General features: G+C 40.3%; 1 protein-coding gene across 5 annotated transcripts in view; it reads left to right on the top strand.

The window, feature by feature from the left end:
• LOC143034036 (uncharacterized) overlaps positions 1–25,167 on the top strand; it is a 114,197-nt gene that overhangs the window by 48,685 nt on the left and 40,345 nt on the right. For all 5 annotated transcript variants that reach the window (XM_076199902.1, XM_076199901.1, XM_076199903.1 and 2 more), the window contains 3 exons: positions 16,819–16,967; positions 21,711–21,848; positions 22,074–22,180. In XM_076199902.1, the coding sequence (XP_076056017.1) occupies positions 16,819–16,967; positions 21,711–21,848; positions 22,074–22,180 (394 nt within the window). The remainder of the gene's footprint in view (positions 1–16,818; positions 16,968–21,710; positions 21,849–22,073; positions 22,181–25,167) is intronic.

Here is a 25,167-nt window from a genome sequence, read left to right as displayed (position 1 = left end):
CACAAGGATCAGTGCTGGCTCCAATAATGTTTGCCATTTATGTGAATGATATGGATGAGGGAGTGGAATGTTATATGAGGTTAAAGAAAGTGAGTACTGAAATGGACTGTGTATCATTATGGAGAGATATAAACAGGGTTTGGGAGTGGAGTCAGGAGTGGGAAGTGGAATTCAACACTAAAAAATGTAGCATAATGGAGTTTGGAAAAGGTGAAATAAGGATATAAGAACATAAGAATGAAGGAGACTGCAAAAGACCATAAGGCCTACACTAGGCAGTTCTGGAAGATATAAAATTGGTGGAAAAGAAGTTAAAAAAGAGGGATAGGAAAAAGACCAGGAAGTGATCATCACTAATGATATGTCCCCTGACAAACATATAAACAAGATTGTCGGCAAAACCAACAACTTACTAAGTGCAATAAAAGTGGCTTTTACCAACTTGGATGTACATACATACATATACCAAGGCTTTCCTCCTTACCAGGGGGGTAGCCACAAAGGATAAGGCACAAAAACATTCCCACCCATTTCATCCCCGAAAACACTCCACACCCCTCCACCCTCCCTCCCATCTTAGCAGAACTTGGATGTAGAAATGGTAAAAAAAATACTAGTCACAATGGAGTACGCAGTGACACATTGGTCACCCAATACAAAAAATAATATAAAGAAGATTGAGAGAATCTAGAAAGCAGCTACAAGGATGGCCCCAGAACAGTCAAAAGTCCCATATGAAGAAAGACTGTTTAAATTGGAGTTGCCAACTCTGGAGCAAAGGAGAGAAATGGGTGACCTGTTGACCATCTATAGAATTATGAAGGGCATAGAAGTCCTTGACAGAGAAGACTTACTAAATTTGGATAAAAGAAACTGAAGAGGACATGGAAAGAAGCTTAAAAAGGACAATTATAGAAGGGACCTGGGAAAAAAAAAATGCTTTCCCCACAGTGTGGTGAATGTATGAAATACATTGGATGAAAAAACAGTACAGAAACAATACAAGAATTTAAGAGCAAACTGGATATGGAGATGTACAAAGACGGGACACCATAAACTTAGCTCTCTTTTCCCATAAGATACAACTAAGTAAATACACACACACACACATATGTACACATGAAGAAATGGTGAAGAAAATAGTAGTCCCACTGATAAGGCCAAGACTCGAGTATGCAGTGACACTTTGGTCACCCAACACCAAAAACAATATAAGGAAAATTGAATGTATCCAAAGAGTAACTAAGAAGATGGCCCCCACACTTTCAAAACTGTCATACAAAGAGAGATTGTCAAAACTGGAGATACTGACACTGGAACAAAGAAGAGAAAGAGGAGACTTGTTGACTATAGAATCAGGAGAGAGATGGAAATCCTTTATAGAGAAAACTTACTAAATTGGGATACAAGAAATACAAGAGGACATGAAAGGAAGCTCAAAAAGGACAGTTATAGAATCATGAGAGATATGGAAGTCCTTGGCAGAGAAGACTTACTAAATTGGGATAAGAGAAATACAAGGGGACATGGAAGGAAGCTCAAAAAGGACAGTTATAGAAGAGACCTGAAAAAGAACAACTTTTCCCACAGTGGTGGATGTATGGAACAAACTGGACGAAATGATAGTGTGTGCAAAAATCATACATGAATTTAAGAACAATTTAGATGCTGCTAGATACAGAGGTGGGACACCACAGGTGTAGCTCCCCTTTCCCGTAAGATACAGCTAGGTAAAACTGTGTAAACAGACACACACACACACACTTACACACACACACACACACACACACAGAGGGAGAAGGAAGAAAATTAAAAGTGGCCTATACCAACATTGACGGACTAATTTCGGGACTGAACGAACTCAATGATTATCTGTTAGAAGCAAAACCAGACATAATGGGAATTGTAGAGACTAAACTAAGAGGTGAAATACCATCCACTGTTATCGGACAAGGTTTATACAACTACTGGATAAAAAACAGGGACAAGAAACAGGGAGGGGGAATCATGTTCTTGGCCAAGAAAGACCTAAAGGTGACAAAAATTGCAGAGGGCAAAGGTAATGCTGAATTGATCATGATAAAAGTCGAAGGCAAGAATATGAAAAGTAGAAAGTTTGTGGTGACTTATGTGCCTCCAAAAACAAGCGCTTGGAAAGAAATTGAACATAAAAAAATGCTAGATGACACAAGAAAATCACTCAATGAGATACTAATGGGTAAGGGTAATCTGGTAGTTATGGGGGACTTCAATTGCAAAGAAATTTGTTGGGACAGCATGACAGTGCAAGGAGGAGATGACTCGTGGGGCAATGTACTGCTAGATATGACCATGGAGTACACAATGACCCAATGGGTCCATGAAAACACAAGGTACAGAAATAATGAAGAGCCATCGAAACTAGATCTAATATTTACAACAGAGCCTGAAATAGTGCATAAAGTCCAGTATGAGACACCAATTGGAAAGAGTGACCATGTACTCATCGAAACTATACTAAAGGAAGAAATAGACATAGAGAGGAACGAAAAGCATAGGAAAGGAAGACTGAGGTACAACAAAACAGACTTTACAAAACTAAAGACATTCTTCCGGAATGCAAACTGGGAAATATTTTACAGGGAAGAAACAGCAGTGGAAGAGAAATGGAATATATTGATGGAAAACTACAATGAAGGGGTAAACAGGCATGTACCAAGACAAAAGCGAGAGAGAGAGTACATTAAATGTTGGTTCAACAAAAGATGCAGTGAGGCAAAAGACAGAAGGGACAAAGCTTGGAAAAAGTGGAGAAAAGACAAAAAACAAAGCAAATGGCAAATTTATGTTAACTATAGAAATGAGTATGTTAATGTGAGAAGAGAGGAGAAAAGGAACCATGAGAAGGATATTATAGACAAATGCAAAGAGCAACCCAAACTATTCTATCGGTATGTGAATGGTAAACTTAAAAACAAACAGAAATTGGTGAAACTATGCCAAGGAAACATAGAATACACAGAAGATTTAGAGATGGCCGAAGTCATGAACAATCACTTTAAATCTGTTTTCACCAGAGAGAAAATACCGAATTGTGACATAGACAAAAACAAGAAATCTCCCCTCATGAATGAGTTTACAGCATCACTAAAGGAAATATCAGAACATTTATCAAGGCTGGATGTCAGAAAATCACATGGCCCGGACGGTATTGCAAATTGGATTCTAAAGGAGTGCAAAGAAGAACTAACAGACAAAATACACATCTTAATAAACAGCTCACTCAAAGAAGGAAAGATACCCGAGGACTGGAAAAACGCTAACATTGTACCAATACACAAAGGAGGAAACAAAGAAGAACCCACCAACTATAGGCCAGTATCACTAACAAGCACCATTGCCAAAATTTGTGAGAAAATAATCAAGAATAGATGGGTAAAACATCTGGAAGACAATGACATATTAAACCCAAGACAATTCGGATTCAGACAAGGAAGATCATGCTCCACAAACTTAATATGCTTTTACTCAAGACTAATAGACATAGTGCAAGAAAGAAATGGATGGGCTGATTGTGCATTCCTAGACTTGCAAAAAGCCTTTGACAAAGTACCACACAGAAAACTACTAAAAAAACTGGAACACATAGGAGGAATACAGGGAAACCTACTAAAATGGATAGAGGACTTTCTGACTGGTAGAAAGATGAGAGTAGTGCTCAGAGAAAAATATTCAGACTGGAAAGAGGTGATCAGTGGAGTACCGCAAGGATCTGTGCTGGCACCAATAATGTTTGCTATCTATATGAATGACATGGATGAGGACGTGAACTGCTACATGAGCTTCTTTGCCGATGACGCCAAACTGCTAAGGAAAATAGAAACTGATGAGGACTGTGAAGCACTGCAAGAAGACCTAAATAGGGTATGGAACTGGAGTCAGAAATGGGAAGTGGACTTTAATACTAAGAAGTGTAGCATAATGGAGTTTGGAAAAAGCAAAAACAGAATATCAGGAAAATATACAATTGGAACCAAAGAAGTAAAGAAAGTAGGATCCGAAAAAGATTTGGGAGTAATTATCACGAACGACTTGTCCTATGATATACAGATTAACAAAATTGTCGGGGAGACTTACAACTTGCTAAGATCAATAAAAGTGGCGTTTACATACTTGGACGAAGACATGATGAAAAAAATATTGGTTACATTGATAAGGCCTAGATTAGAGTATGCAGCGACATTGTGGTCCCCCAGTACCAAAAAGAATATAAAGAAAATAGAAAGAATCCAAAGAGCAGCTACAAAAATGGCACCTGCACTTGCAAACCTATCATACGAAGAGAGATTGGCTAAACTGGAGTTACCGACACTGGAGCAAAGAAGAGAGAGAGGTGACCTATTGACCATCTACAGAATCATGAAAGGCACAGAGGTACTCGATAGTGAGAACTTACTTAACTGGGACAAAAGAAACACAAGAGGACATGGAAAGAAAATAAAAAAACATAGCTATAGAAGAGAACTGAAGAAAAACAGTTTTCCTCATAGAGTTTTGGACACTTGGAACAAACTGGACAATGAAATAGTATGCGCAAAAACCATTCATGAGTTTAAAAACAAACTAGACACTGCAAGATACAAAGGCGGGACAACACGAGCATAGCTCCCCTTCCCGCAAAATACAACTAGGTAAATACAACTAGGTAAATACAACTAGGTAAATACACACACACACACACAGACACACACACTTTCAGCGAACGGACGGCTTGACGAACGCTCTGAAGAAGGGTGCAGATTGTGGATACCAACGCAAAGAGAAGTGCCTTTTTGTATTTGCAGGGGGGGGGGAAATTGCTCGTGAGGCAGTAGGTAAGTAGGAAAAGAGGAGAAGGGGAGGGATTGCTGGGGAAATGGAAGGAAATGAGGATGTGGAGGACTTGGCCCAGGCAGACGGGCGTAAGGTCAACATGAAACGACCACCGGATGACGAAATGGCAAATAAAAATGTAAAGATTAGAAGTATAGAGAGGAGAAATACAGTAGAAAGTGACGAGAATATGTTCCAGGGATTTAAAGAGGGTGGGGGGGACACAACCCCCCCCCGACTGATAAGACTAGAGGAGAGAGTTGATAAGGTGATCGAGGACTTGGAACGTAAGTTAGGTAAGGTAGACTCCATCTTCCAGAGAATTGAAAGATTGGAACAACTAGAGAAGGCTAACAGAAACTTAACTGAAGAAGTAGAGGACCTAAAAAGACAGTTAGGAAATGTAAAGGAGGAGAATGAGAAATTGAAGAAGAATAGTAATGAAAACAGTGAGAAAATAGCTACAGAAGCTAAAAATTGGAGAATAACTCAAGAAGGGAATAAGGTTTCATTCACTGACATAGTCAAACAGCAATTGAAAGAACATAATGAAGACTCAGTTATTAAAGTGATGAGACAGAAGGAGAATATAGTAAGAGAATTAGCTGACAAAAAGAAATGTATAATTATATTAGGAATGGAAGAGAAACATAACCCAGATAGAACCGCAAGAATCAAGGAGGAAAATGAAAGGGTAAGCAGTTTATTAAAATTAGTCCAGGAAGATGAACCAGAAATTATAAAGGAAATTGAGGAAAAATTCAGACTCGGAAAATATAGTACAGATAAGACCAGACCAATTAAGATTAAATTCAGGTCACAAACAACGGCAGAGAAAATTCTATCCAAGACAGGGAAACTAGCAACAAATGATCAATATAAAAAGGTATGGATAAAAAGAGAAATGAATAAGGAGGAAAGAGAGGCAGAAAAGCAGAAAAGAATTGAAGCTAAGGCAAAAAACGAGGAAAGAACGGAGTCAGAGAAAGAGAGATTCTATTGGAGAGTAGTGAACATGAAAATAAAGCAGTTCGACATACTAAAGAAAAACATAAGGGAAACAGAGAACACAATGGAAGTGGCAGAAAACTAAGAGTGTCTTACACAAATATAGATGGATTGATAACAGGATTGAATGAACTGAATGATTATTTGAAAGAAAAAGAACCGGACATAATGGGAATTGTAGAAACAAAATTAAAAGGCCCACTACCACCCAACAGTGTAGGACATGATACATACAATTATTGGATTAGAAACAGAGAGAAAAAACAAGGGGGTGGAGTTATGTTCCTGACAAAGAAGGATATAAACGTGAAAGGTGTCATATATGGAAAGAATACAGTAGAGATGATTATGATAGAAGTGGAAGACCGAGATAAGAAGAGCAGAAAATTTGTGATCAATTATGTGCCTCCGAAAACAGCCTCATGGGAGGAGAGTGAACATAAAAGTATGTTAGAGGACACAAAGATAGCATTAACTAAAATAATGGAAGACGGAGGAAGAATAGTTATGATGGGCGACTTTAATTGCAAAGAAATCTGCTGGGAAGAAATGACAGTAAAGAGTGGTGATGACTCATGGGGAAATGCTCTACTTGAGATGATTACTGACCATTCAATGACACAATGGATACAAGAGAACACTAGGTATAGAAATGAAGAAGAACCATCGAGGCTAGACTTAATAATTACATCTGAACCTAGAATAGTGGACAAGATTGAATATAAAACACCAATAGGTAAAAGTGACCACATATTGATTGAACTGGAACTTAATGAAGAAAAATATATGAAAAGAAATGAACAATATAGAAAAGGAAGAATGATGTATGAAAAAACAAACTTTGATAAAATAAGAGAATTCTTCCAACAAGAAAACTGGGAAGAAATATACAAAGAAGAAACATCAGTGGAAGAGAAATGGAATATTTTGACAAAAATTTACAAAGAAGGAGTGGAAAAGTATGTCCCAAGACAAAAACAAGAAAAAGAATATGTAAAATGCTGGTACAACAAAAGTTGTAGGGAGTTAAAAGACAAAAGAGACAAAGCCTGGACCGGATGGAAAAAATACAGAAGACCTGAAAAATGGAAAATATATACTGGTTATAGAAATGAATATGTACAAAAGTGCAGAGAGGAAAAAAGAAAATATGAAAAAGATGTTATAGAAAAGTGTAAAGATCAACCAAAACTATTCTACAGATTTGTAAACAATAAACTGAAAAACAAACAAGACTTGGAGAAATTAAGACAAGGAGGAGTTGAATACACTGAGGAAATGGAAATGGCAGAAATTATGAACAAACATTTTAAATCAGTGTTTACAAGGGAAAATATACAACCTGAAGAGATTGAGTGGAAGGAAAAAGTCCCCCCTATGGAAGAAATAGAAGTAACGAAGAATGAAATATTGACACACTTGGGTAATTTTGATGTCAGAAAATCGCATGGGCCAGATGAAATAGCAAACTGGATTCTGAAAGAATGTAGGAATGAACTGGCAGACAAAATACATAGCATAATAAGCAGTTCCTTAAAAGAAGGAAAAGTTCCAGAAGATTGGAAAAAAGCAAATATAGTACCTATATATAAAGGAGGAAATAAAGAAGAACCTACCAACTATAGACCAGTCTCTCTAACAAGTACAATAGCAAAAATATGTGAAAGAATTATCAAAAGTAGATGGGTAAAATACTTGGAAAAAACAACGTACTAAATCCAAGGCAATTTGGATTCAGACAAGGACGATCATGCGTCACCAATTTAATATGTTTCTATTCAAGACTAATAGATATAATACAAGAAAGAGATGGATGGGCTGATTGTGCATTTCTAGACCTAAAAAAAGCTTTTGACAAAGTACCACATAAGAAGTTGCTTAAGAAATTAGAATATGAAGGAGGAATACAAGGTAAATTGCTAAATTGGATGGAAGACTTTTTGCAAGAAAGAAAAATGAGAGTAGTGATAAGAGATCAGCACTCAAAATGGAATGAAGTAATAAGCGGTGTCCCGCAGGGAACAGTTCTGGCCCCAATAATGTTTGCTATATATATTAATGATATGGATGAGGGAATTGAAAGCTATATGAGCTTCTTTGCAGATGATGCAAAATTACTGAAAAGAGTGAAAACTGAAGAGGATTGTGAATCACTACAGAGAGATCTAAATAAAGTACAAGAATGGAGTAGGAAGTGGGAGATGGAGTTCAATACAAAAAAGTGTAGTATAATGGAATTTGGAAAAAGCAAAAACAGAATAACAGGATCATATAATTTGGGAGAAGAAGGAATAAAAAGAGTAGAAAATGAGAGGGACCTGGGAGTCATTGTTATGAATAATATGTCACCTGAGAAACATATAAATAAGATTTTTGGAGAAACTTATAATTTAATAAGAACAATCAAAGTGGCATTTACATACCTGGATGAAGAAATGGTGAGGAAAATCCTAATCACCCTGATAAGACCAAGATTGGAATATGCAGCGGCGATATGGTCACCAAGTACAAAAAAATGTATAAAAAAACTTGAAAGAATACAAAGAGCAATTACTAAACTGGCACCAACACTCTCAAAACTATCATATGAAGAGAGACTACAAAAACTTAAACTACAGACACTAGAGCAAAGAAGAGAGAGAGGAGATTTGATAGCTATTTACAGAATCATGAAAGGCATAGAAATTACTGATAGAGAGAATCTGATAAAATGGGATGACAGAAATACAAGAGGACACGGAAAGAAAATAAAAAAAGACAACTATAGAAGAGATTTGAAAAAGAACAGCTTTCCTCACAGAGCAATAGACAGTTGGAACAAGTTAGATGAGAAAGTGGTGTGTGCAAAAACAATACATGAATTTAAAAATAGTTTAGATAAAATGAGATATGAAGACGGGACCTCACGAGCATAGCTCCCCTTCCCGTAAAATACAACTAGGTAAATACAACTAGGTAAATACACACACACACACCAAGGGCTCTTGTACAAGGAAGGTAGCCAAGTCAAAGGCATGCACACACTCCCATCCACCACCCTTGTTTCCCCATCATATTACATGGCTGAAGGGTCATCCCTGACTCTTAACCACTGCCCAAGTCAGAAACAGTGCAGCAAAACACAGTACATTGACAGCAAGGGCACTTCACTTAATTGGCAAAAAAAAAAAAAAAAAAAAAAAAAGTCATTATGCAGAAGATAAAGATGGGGAGAACTCCCTTCGGGCTGTGTCAAAATATCATTCACATGCAACCACTTCCCATCCCCCAACCCAATCTCCGCCTTCTCCCTTGCTTGTTCAACTGTCATAGAAAAGAGAAGAGATGGGGAAAAAAGCCTTTGGGCTGCATCAAAGTATCATCCATCCAGCAGGTTTGAGGAAGAATGGTTGCTAAGAAATAGGGAAGCATATGAGAGATACTTGTACAGGTACTCCTCGTTTAACGACGACAATTGGGACCAGCGCGCCGTCGTTAACCGAATTGGTCGTTAAGCGAAAGTGTATACATATACGTACATGTACTGTATGTACAATGTCCAGCAATACATGTATCTTTATTTTCGTGTATTTTCCCTCTTTTATACAGTACATTAAAGCTTTATTTACTGTTTATTTACGGTGGTTAGGTTCCTAAAATTACCGTATATGACCAAATCCGCGTATGCTGACATTCCATATTGAATACCGGGGTATTTTTTTAGTTTCGACCATGGGCGCAATATAGCAATAGAAAATTAATTATTAATTTTGTAAATTAAAATGTATCAACATAATATGCAATTTTGTGGGCGGAAATGAAAGTAAAAAATACCTTGCTACAAGAAAATATGCTAATGAACAAAGTCGGTAGCATAGGCTCGGGACGCCATCTTGTCGTCTGCCAACGTCTCTCATGACAACGACGAGCCGGATGACATTTAATTTGCAGGTAGTGATTTATTAAACACAGGTTAGGTTAGATGAATTAATTTATCATCCTTTCATTTCTTCGACATCGGCATCTATCATAAACATGGTGTACCATTCGTCCGACATGACTTCGTTACTTACGAAATCTGTTTTAGCATTCTTTTTTTTTCATTTCCGCTCACAAAATTGCATATTATATTGATACATTATAATTCACAAAATTAATAATTAATTTTCTATTGTTATATTGCGCCCATGGTCGAAACTAAAAATTTACCTCTACCGGTATACACTGTACCCCAGGTAGATTTTGCAGCTTGCAAGATGGTAATGTAGACCTAAGCTTCAGAACACTTTACCTCACAGGTAATATCCACCGTACAAGTTCATTTATAACATCATACAAATTTGCCTCGGCCAACTTAATTATTGTACACGACGTCGTAACTTCGGGAGATTTATGTTAAACGACGTCATAAAGCCCGTCGTTACTCCGAGTTGTCGTTAACCGAGTAGGTCATTAAATGAGGAGTACCTGTACATGATGATGTGGTTTTACGTCATGAACTCCCTCCCTACCGGAAGGCTAGGATGGTACCCCTCACAGAGGGTTTTGTAGTGTAGAATTTAATGAACCATGCCCTTGGTTCAACTTTGCCAATGGCAGGATTCGAATCGCCATCCCCTCGCCCTTTGCCGCAAGTAACGATGCCTTAACCCGCTGAGCCAGCGAGCTTCCACATACATATACCAAAGGCTTTTTCCCCCTTACAAGGGAGGTAGGCAAAAATCAAGATATGAGAGATACAAAATGAAAAGGATGGAAGCAAAATTCAATGTGAGGGAGGGCGAAAGGAAAGCATGTGTAAGGTGAAGGTGTTTGATGTAGAGCTTTGAAAAGAATAAAAAGATGTTTCAGAAGGAAGTGAAAAGAGTGAGAGGAAACTATTCAAGTAGAGAGAAGGTAGAAGTACAGGTGGACAGATGCTAATGCATGTGAAGTTGGTGAAGGAAAAAATTAAGAGTATTTCAGGGAATTGAATGTAGAGGAGGATAAGGAGATTTTTATTGTGACATTGAAAGATGCCAGGAGAGTGACAAGGTTGAAAAGAAGAGATACAAAGAATGAAAGAGATGGAACCTGGAAAGGCACCTGGGATGGATGGTTTTCATGTGGAGTGTTTGGTGAAGGGAAAAGTAGTTATAGTGAAGTGCCTGGTGAAATTGTTCACTGTGTGCCTAATAGACATTAATATACCAATGGATTGGAGGAGCATATGTATAGTTCCATAGAAGAGAAAAGGAGACAAATATGAATATAATTCTAGAGGCATCAGTCTGTCAAGTGTAGTTGGTAAGGTGTATGGGTGGGTATTGAGAAGATAGTAATAAGAATTGTTGCTTTTTATTTCTCTGGCTGGAAACCCACAACATCCTAGTGGTCACCAATAGTTCTTGGACCTTCCCTTAGATCTTTCTGGAAGAAATTTTGGACTTTTGTCTGTGTTGCATTGGTGTGAGGCTGTTTCTGTATCACCAGCTAAAAACTGTAGGTGGAATGGAGCAATTGCCACATGTCAGCTGTCCATGTGGGAGAAGGTATAATACAAATGAAGTTGATAGATATCTCTTTTCTGGTACAGAGATTGAGTGTCAACCACTCAAGGGTATACCCACTGATGGGGTTGTTGGATTTTGAAAATGGGCAGATGACCTTGGGCCCTCCCAAGCATGAGACAAATTGCCACAAATCCAAGAATGAGACATAACCCCACAAATCAAAGCCCAAGACATAAACGCCACAATCCCCAGCACAGGACATTTGTCACAACACGAGGTTGGATGCTTTCCCAAGCACGTGACATTACATCATTGCCTGAGTTACCAGGTAACCTCTCCCAGGTGACTGGTGACCTCCCCAATGAAGAGCATGTATGAAAATTTAGGCATATAAAGTAAAATGATTAAATATAACACTGGAATAATTCTTATCCTGACCAGATAGAATATTCCTAAGAGTTACTGAAGAAAGGTCTTGAACCCAAAATTGCGATGTAGCAAACATTGGAGTCATAAACCTCCTTTCAAAGGAACATAAGTCCATGGTAAGACGTATGGAAAATACATTTAAGAAAATGATAAATGCACAATTAGCCATCACTTTCAATGAAGTATATATATATATATATATATCAAAGGCTTTTTCTCTTACATGGGAGGTAGCCAAAAGAAAAAGGCATAGAAACCACTCCCATCCATTCCATCCCCTACATGTTCCATTCTCCTCCACCCTCATCCTGCCCTCTTATCTTGGCACCTCCAGGACAACAGGTCATCCCTGCATCTTGTCCATTGCCCTGGGTCAGAAGCAGTGTCGCAAGACACAGCACATCCACAGCAAGGTTGCTTCATTAATTCAGTGACCCCCCTTTTCCATCCCCTCATGCAGAATATATATATATATGTGGGATATGTTATGTTGCCCTGGCTGTTCAATCTTTACATGGATGGGGTGGTGCGAGAGGTGAATGTAAGGGTAGTGGGTCAGGGGTTGGAGATGATTAAAGAAAATGGAGAAAAGTGGGAGGTGAGCCAGTTGTTGTTTGCTGACGACACTGCACTTGTAGCAGGATCAGAGGAGGAATTGAGGAAGTTAGTGACAGAGTTTGAGAAGGTGTGTGAAAGAAGGAAGCTGAAGATAAATGTGGGTAAAAGTAAGGTGATGAGATGTATAAGGGGAGAGAGTGACAGCAGGCTGGAAGTGAGCAGGGTGATAGTTTTAGATACTTGGGTGCAAATGTGGCAGGAAAGGGAGTGGGGGTGGAGGTAGAATGTAGATTGAGAGAAGCGAGTAAATGCCTTGGTGGACTGAAAAGTGTAATGAGAAATAGACATCAGGGAATTGATGCTAAGAGGAAGTTGTATGAAGGAGTGATTGTGCCAACAACATTGTACGGGGCAGAAACGTGGAACATGAGAGAGGAAGAGAGAAGGAGTTTAAATGTTTTTGAGATGAAATGTCTGAGAAGTATGATAGGGGTTACTAGGCTGGATAGAGTGAGAAATGAGGAGGTGAGGAGGAGAACAGGGGTGGAAAGGGAACTGGGAGATAGGGTTGATGAAAGAGTATTAGGATGGTTTGGACACATGGAAAGAATGAGTGAAGAAAGATTAGTAAAAGAAGTGTGGAAGGAGTGAATATGAGGGGGCGTCCTAGGATGAGATGGATGGGGTGAAAGGGGCATTACAAAAGAGAGGAATGTCTGTGGAGGAAGGACGGGAGAGGACAGAAGATAGGGGTGAATGGAGAGGGGTTGTGTATAGATGATGCTGTGATGCAAGAGGGGGAGTGGGTGGGGGATGGGGGGTGAGGAAGTATGTATGAGAAAAAAAATTGACACAGCCCAAAGGGATTTCTCCCCATCTTCTCCTTTTCTACATGAGGGGATGGAGAGGGAGGGGTTGCCGAATTTATGAAGCTGCCTTGCTGTGGATGTGCTGAGTCTTGCGGCACTGCTTCTGCCCCAGGGCAGTGGACAGGATGCAGGGATGACCCGTCATCCAGGAGGTGCCAAGATAAGAGGGAGGGAGGGGAGTGGAATATGTAGGAAATGGAATGGCTGGGAGTGGTTTCTATGCCTTTTTCTTTTTGGCTACCCCCGTGTAGGGGGAAAAAGCCTTTGGTATATGTATGTATGTATATATATACAGGGGGTCACCGCAATTCGACAGGGATGGGGTAGTCTATCATCGGTCGAACCTGGGTTTTGTTGAATCATGATGCAGTTTTTCCCATAGGATACATTGTAATTAGGGGGGATAGGGACCGACCTTCAGACCCAGACCCCCCCAAAAATATCACTATGACCTAGAAAACACTAACTTAGACTAAATCAGTAATATTAAAGGCTTCATTTATATCTAATTTTGTTTATTAAACACATTAAGCTGCTGTACAGTACATTTTTAGAAATAAAAACACTTGCAATAAAATCGCTGGAACCAGCCCCTGCTCGCTGTGAATGTTTCTAGTGTCCTGCTGGTGGTGGATGTTGTGGCTTGCAAGTCCTCCCACAGTGACAAGGGACGCTCCTGCACGAGCCCCATGCTGATCAGCATCTTGCGTTGTGTCCTGTCCTCTATCCACTTGATCAACATGTCCTCTATCGTGTTGAGACGGGAGTCCCTTGAGCCACGGAGAACAAGGGAAGTCATGGAAGATGTTGATGCAGCGGCCTGGCGGTACTTGTCCCTGTTCTTCCAAATCGTTGATACTGATGATCTCGGGACACCCATTTCCGCTGCAATGGCAGAATGAGCCATACCTGCCTCACACTTTCTTATAAGCTCAAGCTTATCTTTGAAAGACAGGAAAGTGTGTTTCTTAGGGGTGGGGCCGGAGGTGGATTTGCGCGGCATGGTGGAGGTGGAACAGCGGAGCGTGGCTTGCCTCGACGATGACTGGGGCAAGAGTGAGACAGAGTGGTGCATCAGGAGTGGCGGCAAATTCGACCGGGTGGGTGGCACGCGAGATTTGAATGTCAAATTGTCGAGTCGGGCTGTCGAACCTTGAGGGTTGGGTATAAATTAGCTACTGTTGAATTTGCAATAATTTGAATTGTGAACGGTTGAACTGCGGTGACCCCCTGTATATATATATATATATATATATATATATATATATATATATATATATATATAAAACCCACCCCTCACCCTTGAAGCAGTTCAAACAACTTGAGGGAAAATCCCATTGCCAAAGCTTCAATACAAGCCGTTCTCCAAAACAGTTTTCAAACCCACAACTCCAGAAGAGAGCAAGAAAACACTAATAAACTTCTAAGCTGAGGGTGCATAATAACTGAAACAATATGTCTGGGACCAAAAGATTGTACAGTGGAGTTCCCCAAGAAGCAGTACTTTTACCTGCACTATTCAACCTCGTCATAAGTGATCTTCTCACACCAAATTTAGAGTATAACTCCAAACCACTCCCCTATTCAAATGACTTAATAACAACAACTCATCAGAGCAAATACAGAATATCAATCCATCCAGACCAAAGCTAGAACTAAGGCTAAGACAAAATAGAACATTAGGTGAAAGAATGAACATGAATGAAGGAGAATGTAGTGCTAAAATGGTGTTGTATCAGTGGCAGATCCAAGATAAAAATTTGGTGGGGGCCTAGCCTGAATTTTGTGAATATAGATGATCCTTTTAAGCATGTGCTCTGTAGCACAAGTGTGGGATAATCTAATAGAGGTGTTCAAGTGGATCAAAGGCTTTAACAAAGGTGATGCAAACAAGGTCATCATATTAAGACAACAGGACAGGACTCGCAGTAATGGATTTAAATTGGACAAATTTAGATTTAAGAAGGAAATAGGAAAGAATTGTTTTACTAATAGGATAGACATAGCAACCATGTAGTGAGTGCTGACACTATCAGTTATTTTAAGAAATGGTGAGAACTTTATGGATGGGGATGACAGGTGGTAAGACATGGAACTACCTAGTGTAGGCCTTATGGTCTCTTGTGGTCTTCTTCATTTTGTTCCTATGGTGATATAGTTTCTTCAAAATATTGGACAAAAGTAATACTTATTCTTACATTTTTAAAGATTTACCTTCAATAATGTGTTGAATATCCTTCAATTATTTTCACTAAAGTTTTTTTTTAAGAAAATAAGAGAGGAGTTTGAATGTGTTTGAGATGAAATGCCTGGGAAGTATGGTAGAATTATTAGGCCGGATAGAGTGAGAAATGAGGAGGAGATTGAGGGCGGAAAGGGAGTAGGGAGATAGGGTTGATGAAAGAGTATTGGGATAGTTTGGACACATGGAAAGAGTGAGTGAAGAAAGATTAGTAAAAGAAATGTGGAAGGAGTGAACATGAGGGGGCAACCAAGGATGAAATGGATAGGTGGGATAAAAGGGGCATTGGGAAAGAATGGAATGTCTGTTGAGGAAAAGAGAAGACAGAAGATAAGGGTTAGTGGAGAGGGGATGGGGGGAGGGATATTTTGATGCAGCCCTCTGCAATGAGGTAAGGAAAGAGAACAAATGGGGTGGGGGGTTCAGTCACCCCCCCCCCCCTCCCAGACCACCATTGTGCAGTACAGAGGGAGTGGGAGGGAACAGAATGAAGATGTAATGTGGTAGTAGAAAAGAGGCATGTGCATGAGGAATGGTTGGAAAGAAGAAATTAAGCATTTAACCTCTTCACTACGGGGCACATCGCACGTCTGGCAGCATTAGCTGCCGGACATGTGATGTTACGTCATAATAATCGCATTATAGAAAATAAAGTCAGTGCTCAATCGTTCGTTCTCTTTCACCCGTGTATTTTGATAACCATAGAAAACTGATGAAGCCAGTTTAGAGAGAATGAAAATTACGTAGGTACGACTACAATAAATATAATCAAGATGGGGACGTCGGCAACATCGAGTACCCACTTGCTCCTCATGGTGCCTACGTAGGTGTCACCGTATGGAAGTGGTTAAGATGAAGAGGTTAAAGGGTGGTGGTGAACTGCGAGGTAAAGTAGGCTAAGAGAAGAGTGGATGTGAAGTGGGGTAGGTGCTTCTTAAAGAATTCTGAGAACAATTAGATGTTTTGGAAGAAAGTAGAAAAGAGTTATATTTGGAGATAAGTCAGGTAGAAATGAGGATAAAGAGAGCAAATGAATAGTAGTTGTTTTTATTCCCAACACCATCCGGGTGAGCAGTCCTGTCTCCCTAGAACAGGTTTTTCCCATAAATAGAATTTTAGGGTTCTTTTCCAATGGATTTGGCCAAGAAAAGAGGGAGGGAGGGTGGTGTTGGGAGTGGAGTATGTGGGGGTGAAATGGGTGGAAGTGGAATTATTCCTTTTGACTTTGGCTACCTCCTTTATAAGCCATTCATATATGTATGCATAATAAGTTCCAAAGGATGATGACAATGAGTATGGAATATTGATTTTATTTTTGCAATGAAGTTGAAGAATTCAATACCACACACCTAATGTAAACATAACAGAATTTGGAACTTTGTCTTGACAGATGAAGAGTACACCAGAAATACAGTCCTTGAGCCGAGCTGATGTTGCCCAGGCGAATGCCATGGCTCGGCAGCTCCATGTCTACAAACCTGGGATAGACTTTGTCCCAGGGGCACGTCTAGAGGTTCTGGATGCACGGGATCAGAAATGGTAAGATATCTTGTGATTTTATAATTCATTGGGAGCTCTTGGTTGAGGGTGAGGGAATGTAGGAGGTGAGGCTGTTGTTTGCAGATGACACTGCACTTATGGCTGATTGAGTAGAAACTGAAGTTGGTGACTAAATTATTAGGGTGTGTGAGAGGAGAAAGTGAGAGTAAATGTGGGAAAAAGTAATGTGATTAGATATACAAGAAAGGATGATATAAGAATAATCAAATTTATCCTGAACACCCTGTGTGTGTATTTACCTAGTTGTATTTTACGGGAAGGGGAGCTATGATCGTGGTGTCCAGTCTTCATATCTCATTTGATCTAAACTATTTTTAAATTCATGTATTGTTTTTGCACACACCACTTTCTCATCTAACTTGTTCCAAATGTCTATTACTCTGTGAGGAAAGCTGTTCTTTTTCATATCTCTTCTATAGCTGTCTTTCTTGATTTTCTTTCCGTGTCCTCTTGTATTTCTATCATCCCATTTTATTAAATCCTCTCTATCAATAATTTCTATGCCTTTCATGATTCTGTAAATAGTTATCAAATCTCCTCTCTCTCTCTTCTTTGCTCTAGTGTCTGTAGCTCAAGTTTTGCTAGTCTCTCTTCATATGATAGTTTTGAGAGTGTTGGTGCCAATTTTGTAATTGCTCTTTGTATTCTTTCAAGTTTTGTTATACATTTTTTTGTACTTGGTGCCAAATCGTTGCTGCATGTTCCAATCTTGGTCTTATCAAAGTGATTAGTATTTTCTTCACCATTTCTTCATCCAAGTATGTAAATGACACTTTGATTGTTCTTATTAAATTATAAGTTTCTCCAAAAATCTTATTTATATGTTTCTCAGGTGACATATTATTCATAATAATGACTCCCAGGTCCTTCTTATTTTCAACTTTTTTAATTCCTTCTTCACCCAATTCATATGATCCTATTATTCTTTTTTTGCTCTTTCCAAATTCCATTATACTACACTTTTTTGTATTGAACTCCATCTCCCACTTCCTACTCCATTCCCATACTTTATTGTGATCACTCTGTAGTGACTCGCAATCTTCTTCCGTGTTTACTTTTTTTAATAGTTTTGCATGATCTGCAAAGAAGCTCATATAACTTTCAATTTCTTCATCCATATCATTAATATATATAGCAAACATTATTGGGGCCAGAACCGTTTCTTGTGGAACACCACTTGTTACTTCATCCCAATTTGAGTGTTTGTCTCTTATCGCTACTCTCATTTTTCTTTCTTGCAAAAAGTCTTCCATCCATTTAAGCAGTTTGCCCTGTATTCCTCTTTCAGTTTCTAATTTCTTAAGCAACTTCTTATGTGGTACTTTGTCAAAAGCTTTTTTTTAGGTCTAGAAATGCACAATCAGCCCATCCATCTCATTCTTGTATTATATCTATTAGCCTTGAATAGAAACATATTAAATTGGTGACGCATGATCGTCCTTGTCTGAATCCAAATTCCCTTGGATTTAGCACGTTTTTTCCCAAATACTTTACCCATCTACTTTTGACAATTCTTTCACAAATTTTTGCTATTGTACTTGGTAGGGTCTTCTTTATTTCCCCCTTTATATATAGGTACTATATTTTTTTTTTTTTCCAATCTTCTGGAACTTTTCCTTCTTTCAAGGAACTGTTTATTATGCTATGTATTTTGTCTTCCAGTTCATTCCTGCATTCTTTCAAAATCCAGTTTGCTATTTCATCTGGTCCATGCGATTTTCTGACATCAAGATTACTCAAGTGTTTCATTATTTCATTCTTTGTTACTTCTATTTCTTTCATAGGGGGGACTTTCTCTTCCCATTCAATCTCTCCAGGTTGTATGTTCTCCCTTGTAAACACTGATTTAAAATGCTTGTTCATAATTTCTGCCATTTCTATTTCCTCTGTGTATTCAACTCCTTGTCTTAATTTCTCTAAATCTTGTTTGTTTTTCAGTTTGTTGTTTACAAATCTGTAGAATAGTTTTGGTTGATCTTTACATTTTTCAATGACATCTTTTTCATATTTTCTCTTTTTCTCTCTGCACACTTGTACATATTCATTTCTATAACAAGTATATATTTTCCATTTTTCAGGTCTTGTCTTTCTTCCATTTGGTCCAGGCATTATCTCTTTTGTCTTTTAACTCCCTACAACTTTTGTTGTACCAGCACTTTACATATTCTTTTTCTTGTTTTTGTCTTGGGACATATTTTTCCACTCCTTTTTTATAAATTTTTGTCAAAATATTCCATTTCTCTTCCACTGTTGTTTCTTCTTTGTATATTCTTTCCCAGTTTTCTTTTTGAAAGAATTCTCTTATTTTATATAAAAAAAAAAAAAAATTGTTCTTCCTTTTCTATATTGTTCATTTCTTTTCATGTATTTTTCCTCGTTTAGTTCCAGTTCAATCAATATGTGGTCACTTTTACTTATTGGTGTCTTATATTCAATCTTTTCCACTATTTTAGGTTCAGATGTGATTATTAGGGCTAGTCTCGATGGTTCTTCATTTCTATACCTAGTGTTCTCTTGTATCCATTGTGTCATTGTATGGTCAATAATCATCTCGAGTAGAACATTTCCCCATGAGTCGTCTCCACCCTTTATTGTCATCTCTTCCCAGCAGACTTCTTTGCAATTAAAGTCGCATATCATAACTATTCTTCCTCCATCTTCCATTATCTTATTTAATGTTATCCTTGTGTCTTCTAACATACTTTTATGTTCACTCTCTTCCCATGAGGCTGTTTTTGGAGGCACATAATTTATCACAAACTTTCTGCTCTTCTTATCTCTGTCTTCCACTTTGATCATAATCATCTCTACTGTATTCTTTCCATATGTGACACTCCTCACATTTATATCCTTCTTAGTCAGGAACATAACTCCACCCCCTTGTTTTGTCTCTCTGTTTCTAATCCAATAATTATATGCATCATGTCCTACACTATTGGGTGGTAGTGGACCTTTTAATTTTGTCTCTACAATTCCCATTATGTCCGGTTCTTTTTCCTTCAGATAATCATTCAGCTCATTCAATCCTGTTATTAATCCATCTATATTTGTGTAAGACACTCTTAATTTTCTGCTACTTCCATTGTATTTTCTGTTTCCTCTTTGTTTTTCTCCGGTATGGCCTATCTCCTCACTTTCATATTCACTACTCTCCAATAGAATTTCTCTTTTTCTGTCTCTGTTCTGTTCTCGTTTTTTTCTTTAGCTTCTTGTCTTTTTATTTTTTCCTCCTCTCTTTCCTCTCTATTCATTTCTCTTTTTATCCATACCTTTTTATATTGTTCACTGTTTGCTAATTTCCCTGTTTTTGCTGAGATATTCTCTGCTGTCATTTGTGATCTGAATTTAATATTAATCGGTCTGGTCTTATCTGTACTATATTTTCCAAGTTTATACATCTCTTCAATTTGTTTCATGATTTCAGGTTCATCTTCCTGAACTAATTCTAGTAAACTGCTTACTTTTTCTTTTTCCTCTTTGATTCTTGTGGTTCTATCTGGGTTGTGTTTCTCTTCCATTCCTAATATAATTATACATTTCTTTTTATCTGCTAAGTCTCTTACTATATTCTCCTTCTGTCTCATCACTTTAATAACTGAGTCTTTAGTTTGTTCTTTCATTTGCTGTTTTATTATGTCAGTAAATGCAACTTTACTGTTCTCTTGGATTTTTTTCCAACCCTGTGCTTCTTTTGCTATGGACTCTTTATTCTCTTTGTTCTTCTTTAATTCCTCATTCTCATATTTTACTTTTTTTAACTGTCTTTTTAATTCTTGTATTTCTTTAGTTAGGTTTTTGTTCACCTTCTCTAATTCCTCCAATTTGTCAACTCTGCGCAATCTCTGCCATTTTACTGAACCTACTCTCCCAATGTTCGGTCATTTTCTCAAGTTTTTCCTCTAGTCTTGCTAATCGGGGGAGGTTGGTATCCCCCCCCCCCTCATTAAATCCCTGGAAATTATTATCCTCACCTTCCATTGTGCTGCTCTTATCTATATTTCTAATCTTTACATTTTTGTTAGTCCCTTCATCGTCACTAAATTGATGTTTGTTTATATGGCGTCTGCCTGCCTGGACCAAGTCCTCTCCTTCCTCATTTCCTTCCATTTCCCTCAGTAATCCCTCCCCTTCTCCTTTTTCCTCACCTTCCCACTACACCACGAGCTTTCCCCTTCCCTGTAAATACAATAAGGTACTTCCTTGACATTGAGATCCATGAAAATTTCACTTTTTCTTCGGAACTCCAATCTTCGCCATCCATCCGACGAATGTGTGTGTGTGTGTATGTATTTACCTAGTTGCATGAAGGAAAGGTAGTTGAAATTACTATTAAACTTTTGGAATAATAGATTTAAAATGGTAGATTATAAGGTTATCATGCCATGGTTCTAATTCTTTGTACTTAGTGTGCTTATTTTTGTTTTTCAAGTTCATTTCTTTTGTCTTCATTCTATCACCGGAAGACAATAAGGATCAACTCAGTTGAATGGGTAAGCAAATATGTCTAATTATTATTATTATTATTATTATTATTATTATTATTATTATTATTATTATTATTATTATTATTATTATTATTATTATTTTTTTTTTTTTTTTTTTTTTTTTTTTTTTTTTTTTTTTTTTCCATTCTTTTTAGGTACCAGTGTAAAGTGGTCAAAGGATCAACTCAGTTGAATGGATAAGAAAATATGTGTATTTAACTTTTTTCGTTCTCTTTAGGTACCAGTGTAAAGTGGTTGAAGTGGACTGGGGTGAATTGGACATCATGGTTCACTATGAGCGATGGTCCAATCGGTTTGACGAATGGCTCAAAATGGACTCTGTTCGAATCAGGCCGCTTATTCGCTCCTCTGCAAGGTAAGTTTGAACAGCTTGAACATTGTGGACCAATAGTTGCCACTTGTATGTGATAGCCCTCTGGGATGAATATTGATTTTACATGTAAACCATCTTTAGTGTTATAGTATTCATAGGTTGTTGATTTTACATTTAAACATTTTTAGTGTTGTAGAATTCATAGGTTGTAAGTTCATTGATTTTTTTTTTTTTTTTTTTTTTTTTTTCCCATTATAAATGCTGCAGGAAGGATGGAAAGAAACCACACCAGTATAGAGTTGGTGACAGAGTAACTGCGCGATGGGTGGATGGCAAGAAGTACCAGGCAAAGATTTCAAAAGCTCTTCCAGATGGTAACTGAATATTAATCTTTATGAGATATAATAGAGTTGGAACAGATTTATTGCAAAATGTGTTTTGGTGTTACTTTTTTTTGTAGTATTTTACTCCAAGGGAGCAGACATGTGATCACAGTTGGCTCTATATTTTGTAATGTGAATCTAAATCCTTTGGAGTGTCATGTCATTGCCAAATAATAATGTTGGGTCCTTGCTCTACGAACGTACAGTGACTGTCAGGGAATGCCCGGTAATGCCCGCGCGCCTCCTTATGTAGGTGGCGCTGAGGGAAAACGTATTGTACCCACCCAACATCCCCCCTCCAAGATAATGTGTGCTAACAAGAACACATTGAGCTGACGAATGTCACGTACAGTAGGAAACGAAAGTGGCCAGGCATACAAAGTGGCCAGGCATACAAAGAAACAAAATAGAATACAGTTCGTCACAACTGTGAGTGCAACGGGACAGTGCCCGTTATACATTACAATGGGCGTGCACTACATTAAATATAGTCATTTAGCCACCCTGGGCGCTTCGTTTGTCTTCTCAGGCGTTGCTGGGGTGGAGAAGGAGTTGATGGGGGCTCGGTTGTTAAGGTCACCTCGTTCCGTGCCTCTGGTAGTGCTCGCGCGGAAGTAGGCCTAAGGTGTTTCCTGTTCCTGAGGCTAATGCGGCCACTCCCGTCGAGTCTGATGGTGTATTGCCTGTGAGGGAGCGCCTCCACTACCATGCCCGTGCGATCCCACACATTGGATGCCTGGTTCTGAACCCTCACGCGGGTACCGGGGGCCAGGGGTTGAAGGTGTCTGGGCGTGCTGTTGGCCATCAGGGTGTTACCAGCCTCCCCCATCTGCACCTCTCTCTGGCGAAGCGTTCCGCCCCAGTGCCTGTCCACCCTAAGGTGCCAACGGGCCGTGGGCACCCCGTCACGCAGCTGTCTGCCGGTGGCAAGTTGGGCGGGGGACTTGTTTATTGTTCACAGTGGAGTGTTGAGGTACTGGAGCAAAGCGAGGGAGGCTTTATCGGTGTCCAATGTCCCACCGCCGCCCGTGTTGGTTTTTATGATTCTCTTGGCTGAACATGTCGACAGGAATTCGTAAGTGTGCCAGAAAGCCTCCTCGATGCTGCTGTCGTAGAGGAGGGTGTCGTCGACACACTTGTATTTTCTCGTAATGCCCTGAATGGCATCGTCAAAACGCTTGGTGTACGCGTCGCCGGCGGAGCAGTGGCCCATGGGAGTACGGCAGTACCTGAACCTTCCCCATGGGGTGATGAAGGTGGTGAGACGGCGGCTTTCCTTGTCCAGTTGGGGGGGGTGGTACCCCCAATAGGCGTCTGCTACTGTCTTGAAGGAGTGCTTGGGGACTCCAGAGACCATGTCAAAGGGGGCGGGGGTGTGGTGCGTCTCCCTTCGGCACGCGGCGTTGAGGCGCTGATAGTCCACAGTGCGCCGAGGTTGGCCAGACTTCTTGGGTACCACCACCATGCGGGCGCACCACTCCGTGGGCTCCCCTGCCGGGACGGGCTCGATGACGCCCCGCTTGATGTCTTCTTCTAGCTGGGCCTTCACTTCGTCCTCCCAGTGCCTCGGCACCGACGCCGGTCTGTGGCAGGCGTGGGGGACAGGAACAGCGACTTGGCAGAGGGTATGATGTATACGTCTTGCTCTGCTGCAAGGCCGCCTAAGGATATGGTGCACCGGCACGATCCGAGGCATTGTAGTGGCAGGTCTGCCACGTCCCGCAAGGCCGCCTGCCCCCGCAGCTGCGCGGGTCTAATGCGGAGCCTGGACAGCAGAGCCTCCCCGGCGACGCACACCTGGGCGCCGGTGTCTGCGATGGCCGCGGTGCGGTGCCTGGCTCCCCCTCCATGTGTAACTGTTACCTCCACGGTGGGTTGGCGGGTTACATGTGTGCCTGCTATTGTCACGGAGCCTGAGATGACGTTGGCAGGCGTGGTGTTGTTGGGGCGCTTCGAGCTCCTGCAGCACCTCTTGAAGTGGCCCCGTTTCTTGCATCCGATGCAGTAAGTTTCCCTGGCCGGGCAAGAATCCTTGTCCAGGGCGTGTGTGGTACCGCAGTTCCAGCAGGTACGCGAGGGCTGCGCCTTGCCATCCGTGGTGGCCGCAACGTCAGGCGGGCAGCTCTCGTTTTCGATGACCTGTGCGGTGCCAGCCGTACGACCGGGTTCCCGCCATGGGCTCTCGTCCATGGCGTGCCGGCGAGCCGCCTCGTACGCGGAACACATGGCCCTAAGGGCGTCAACGCTGTCTGTAGAATTGCACACTTGGTACACCTGCTGTTTTAACACCGTGTCACGCAGTCCTACCGTAAGCTTTTTCAGGAGCAGGTACTCTGAGAGGTTGCAATTGCACTGGGGACACTGAAACGCACAGTCGTTAGCTTTCTGAGCACCCCTTATGAAATAGTCACTGACGCACTCGTCCTGCCCCTGGGCAATATTAAAGAACTCGGCCCACTGTACCGCTTTGTTCGAGGAGCGGAGCACTAACTTACCTATGGCATCTAACGACTCCTGTTGTGTTAGGGCGTCCCACTCGGCGAGGGTGAACCTGGCGTCTATCGCGCGCTGCAGTAATGGAGTACAGAGGAGCCTGATGTGGTGGACCGCATCCTGTTGTGGCCATTTACATAGAAGGAGCCAGCATTCCATTGACCGTCTCCAAGACCTGAAGGCTGCCGGCATCATTTCCAGGTCACATTTCTCAGGAGTAGCCGAGGGGGGTACCCGAGATGTGGGTAATGTGTTGCTGTGGGCACCAAGGGCCGTCATGTTGGCCTGCTGCTGTTCGGTGATGGTCCAAGGCGTCGAGCGTGGTGACCGGCGAGGTGGGGGCATCTTGAGCAATCGTAGGTACTTGAGAACTCACTGCGCCATGTTGGGTCCTTGCTCTACGAACGTACAGTGACTGTCAGGGAATGCCCGGTAATGCCCGCGCGCCTCCTTATATAGGTGGCGCTGAGGGAAAACGTATTGTA

Source organism: Oratosquilla oratoria, chromosome 16 (assembly GCF_046742065.1).
Source record: "Oratosquilla oratoria isolate Oo_2021 chromosome 16, ASM4674206v1, whole genome shotgun sequence".
Taxonomy (NCBI): Eukaryota; Metazoa; Arthropoda; class Malacostraca; order Stomatopoda; family Squillidae; genus Oratosquilla; species Oratosquilla oratoria.
Note: the sequence above shows the minus strand (reverse complement) of the source record. Positions and strands in the feature narration are given on the sequence as shown.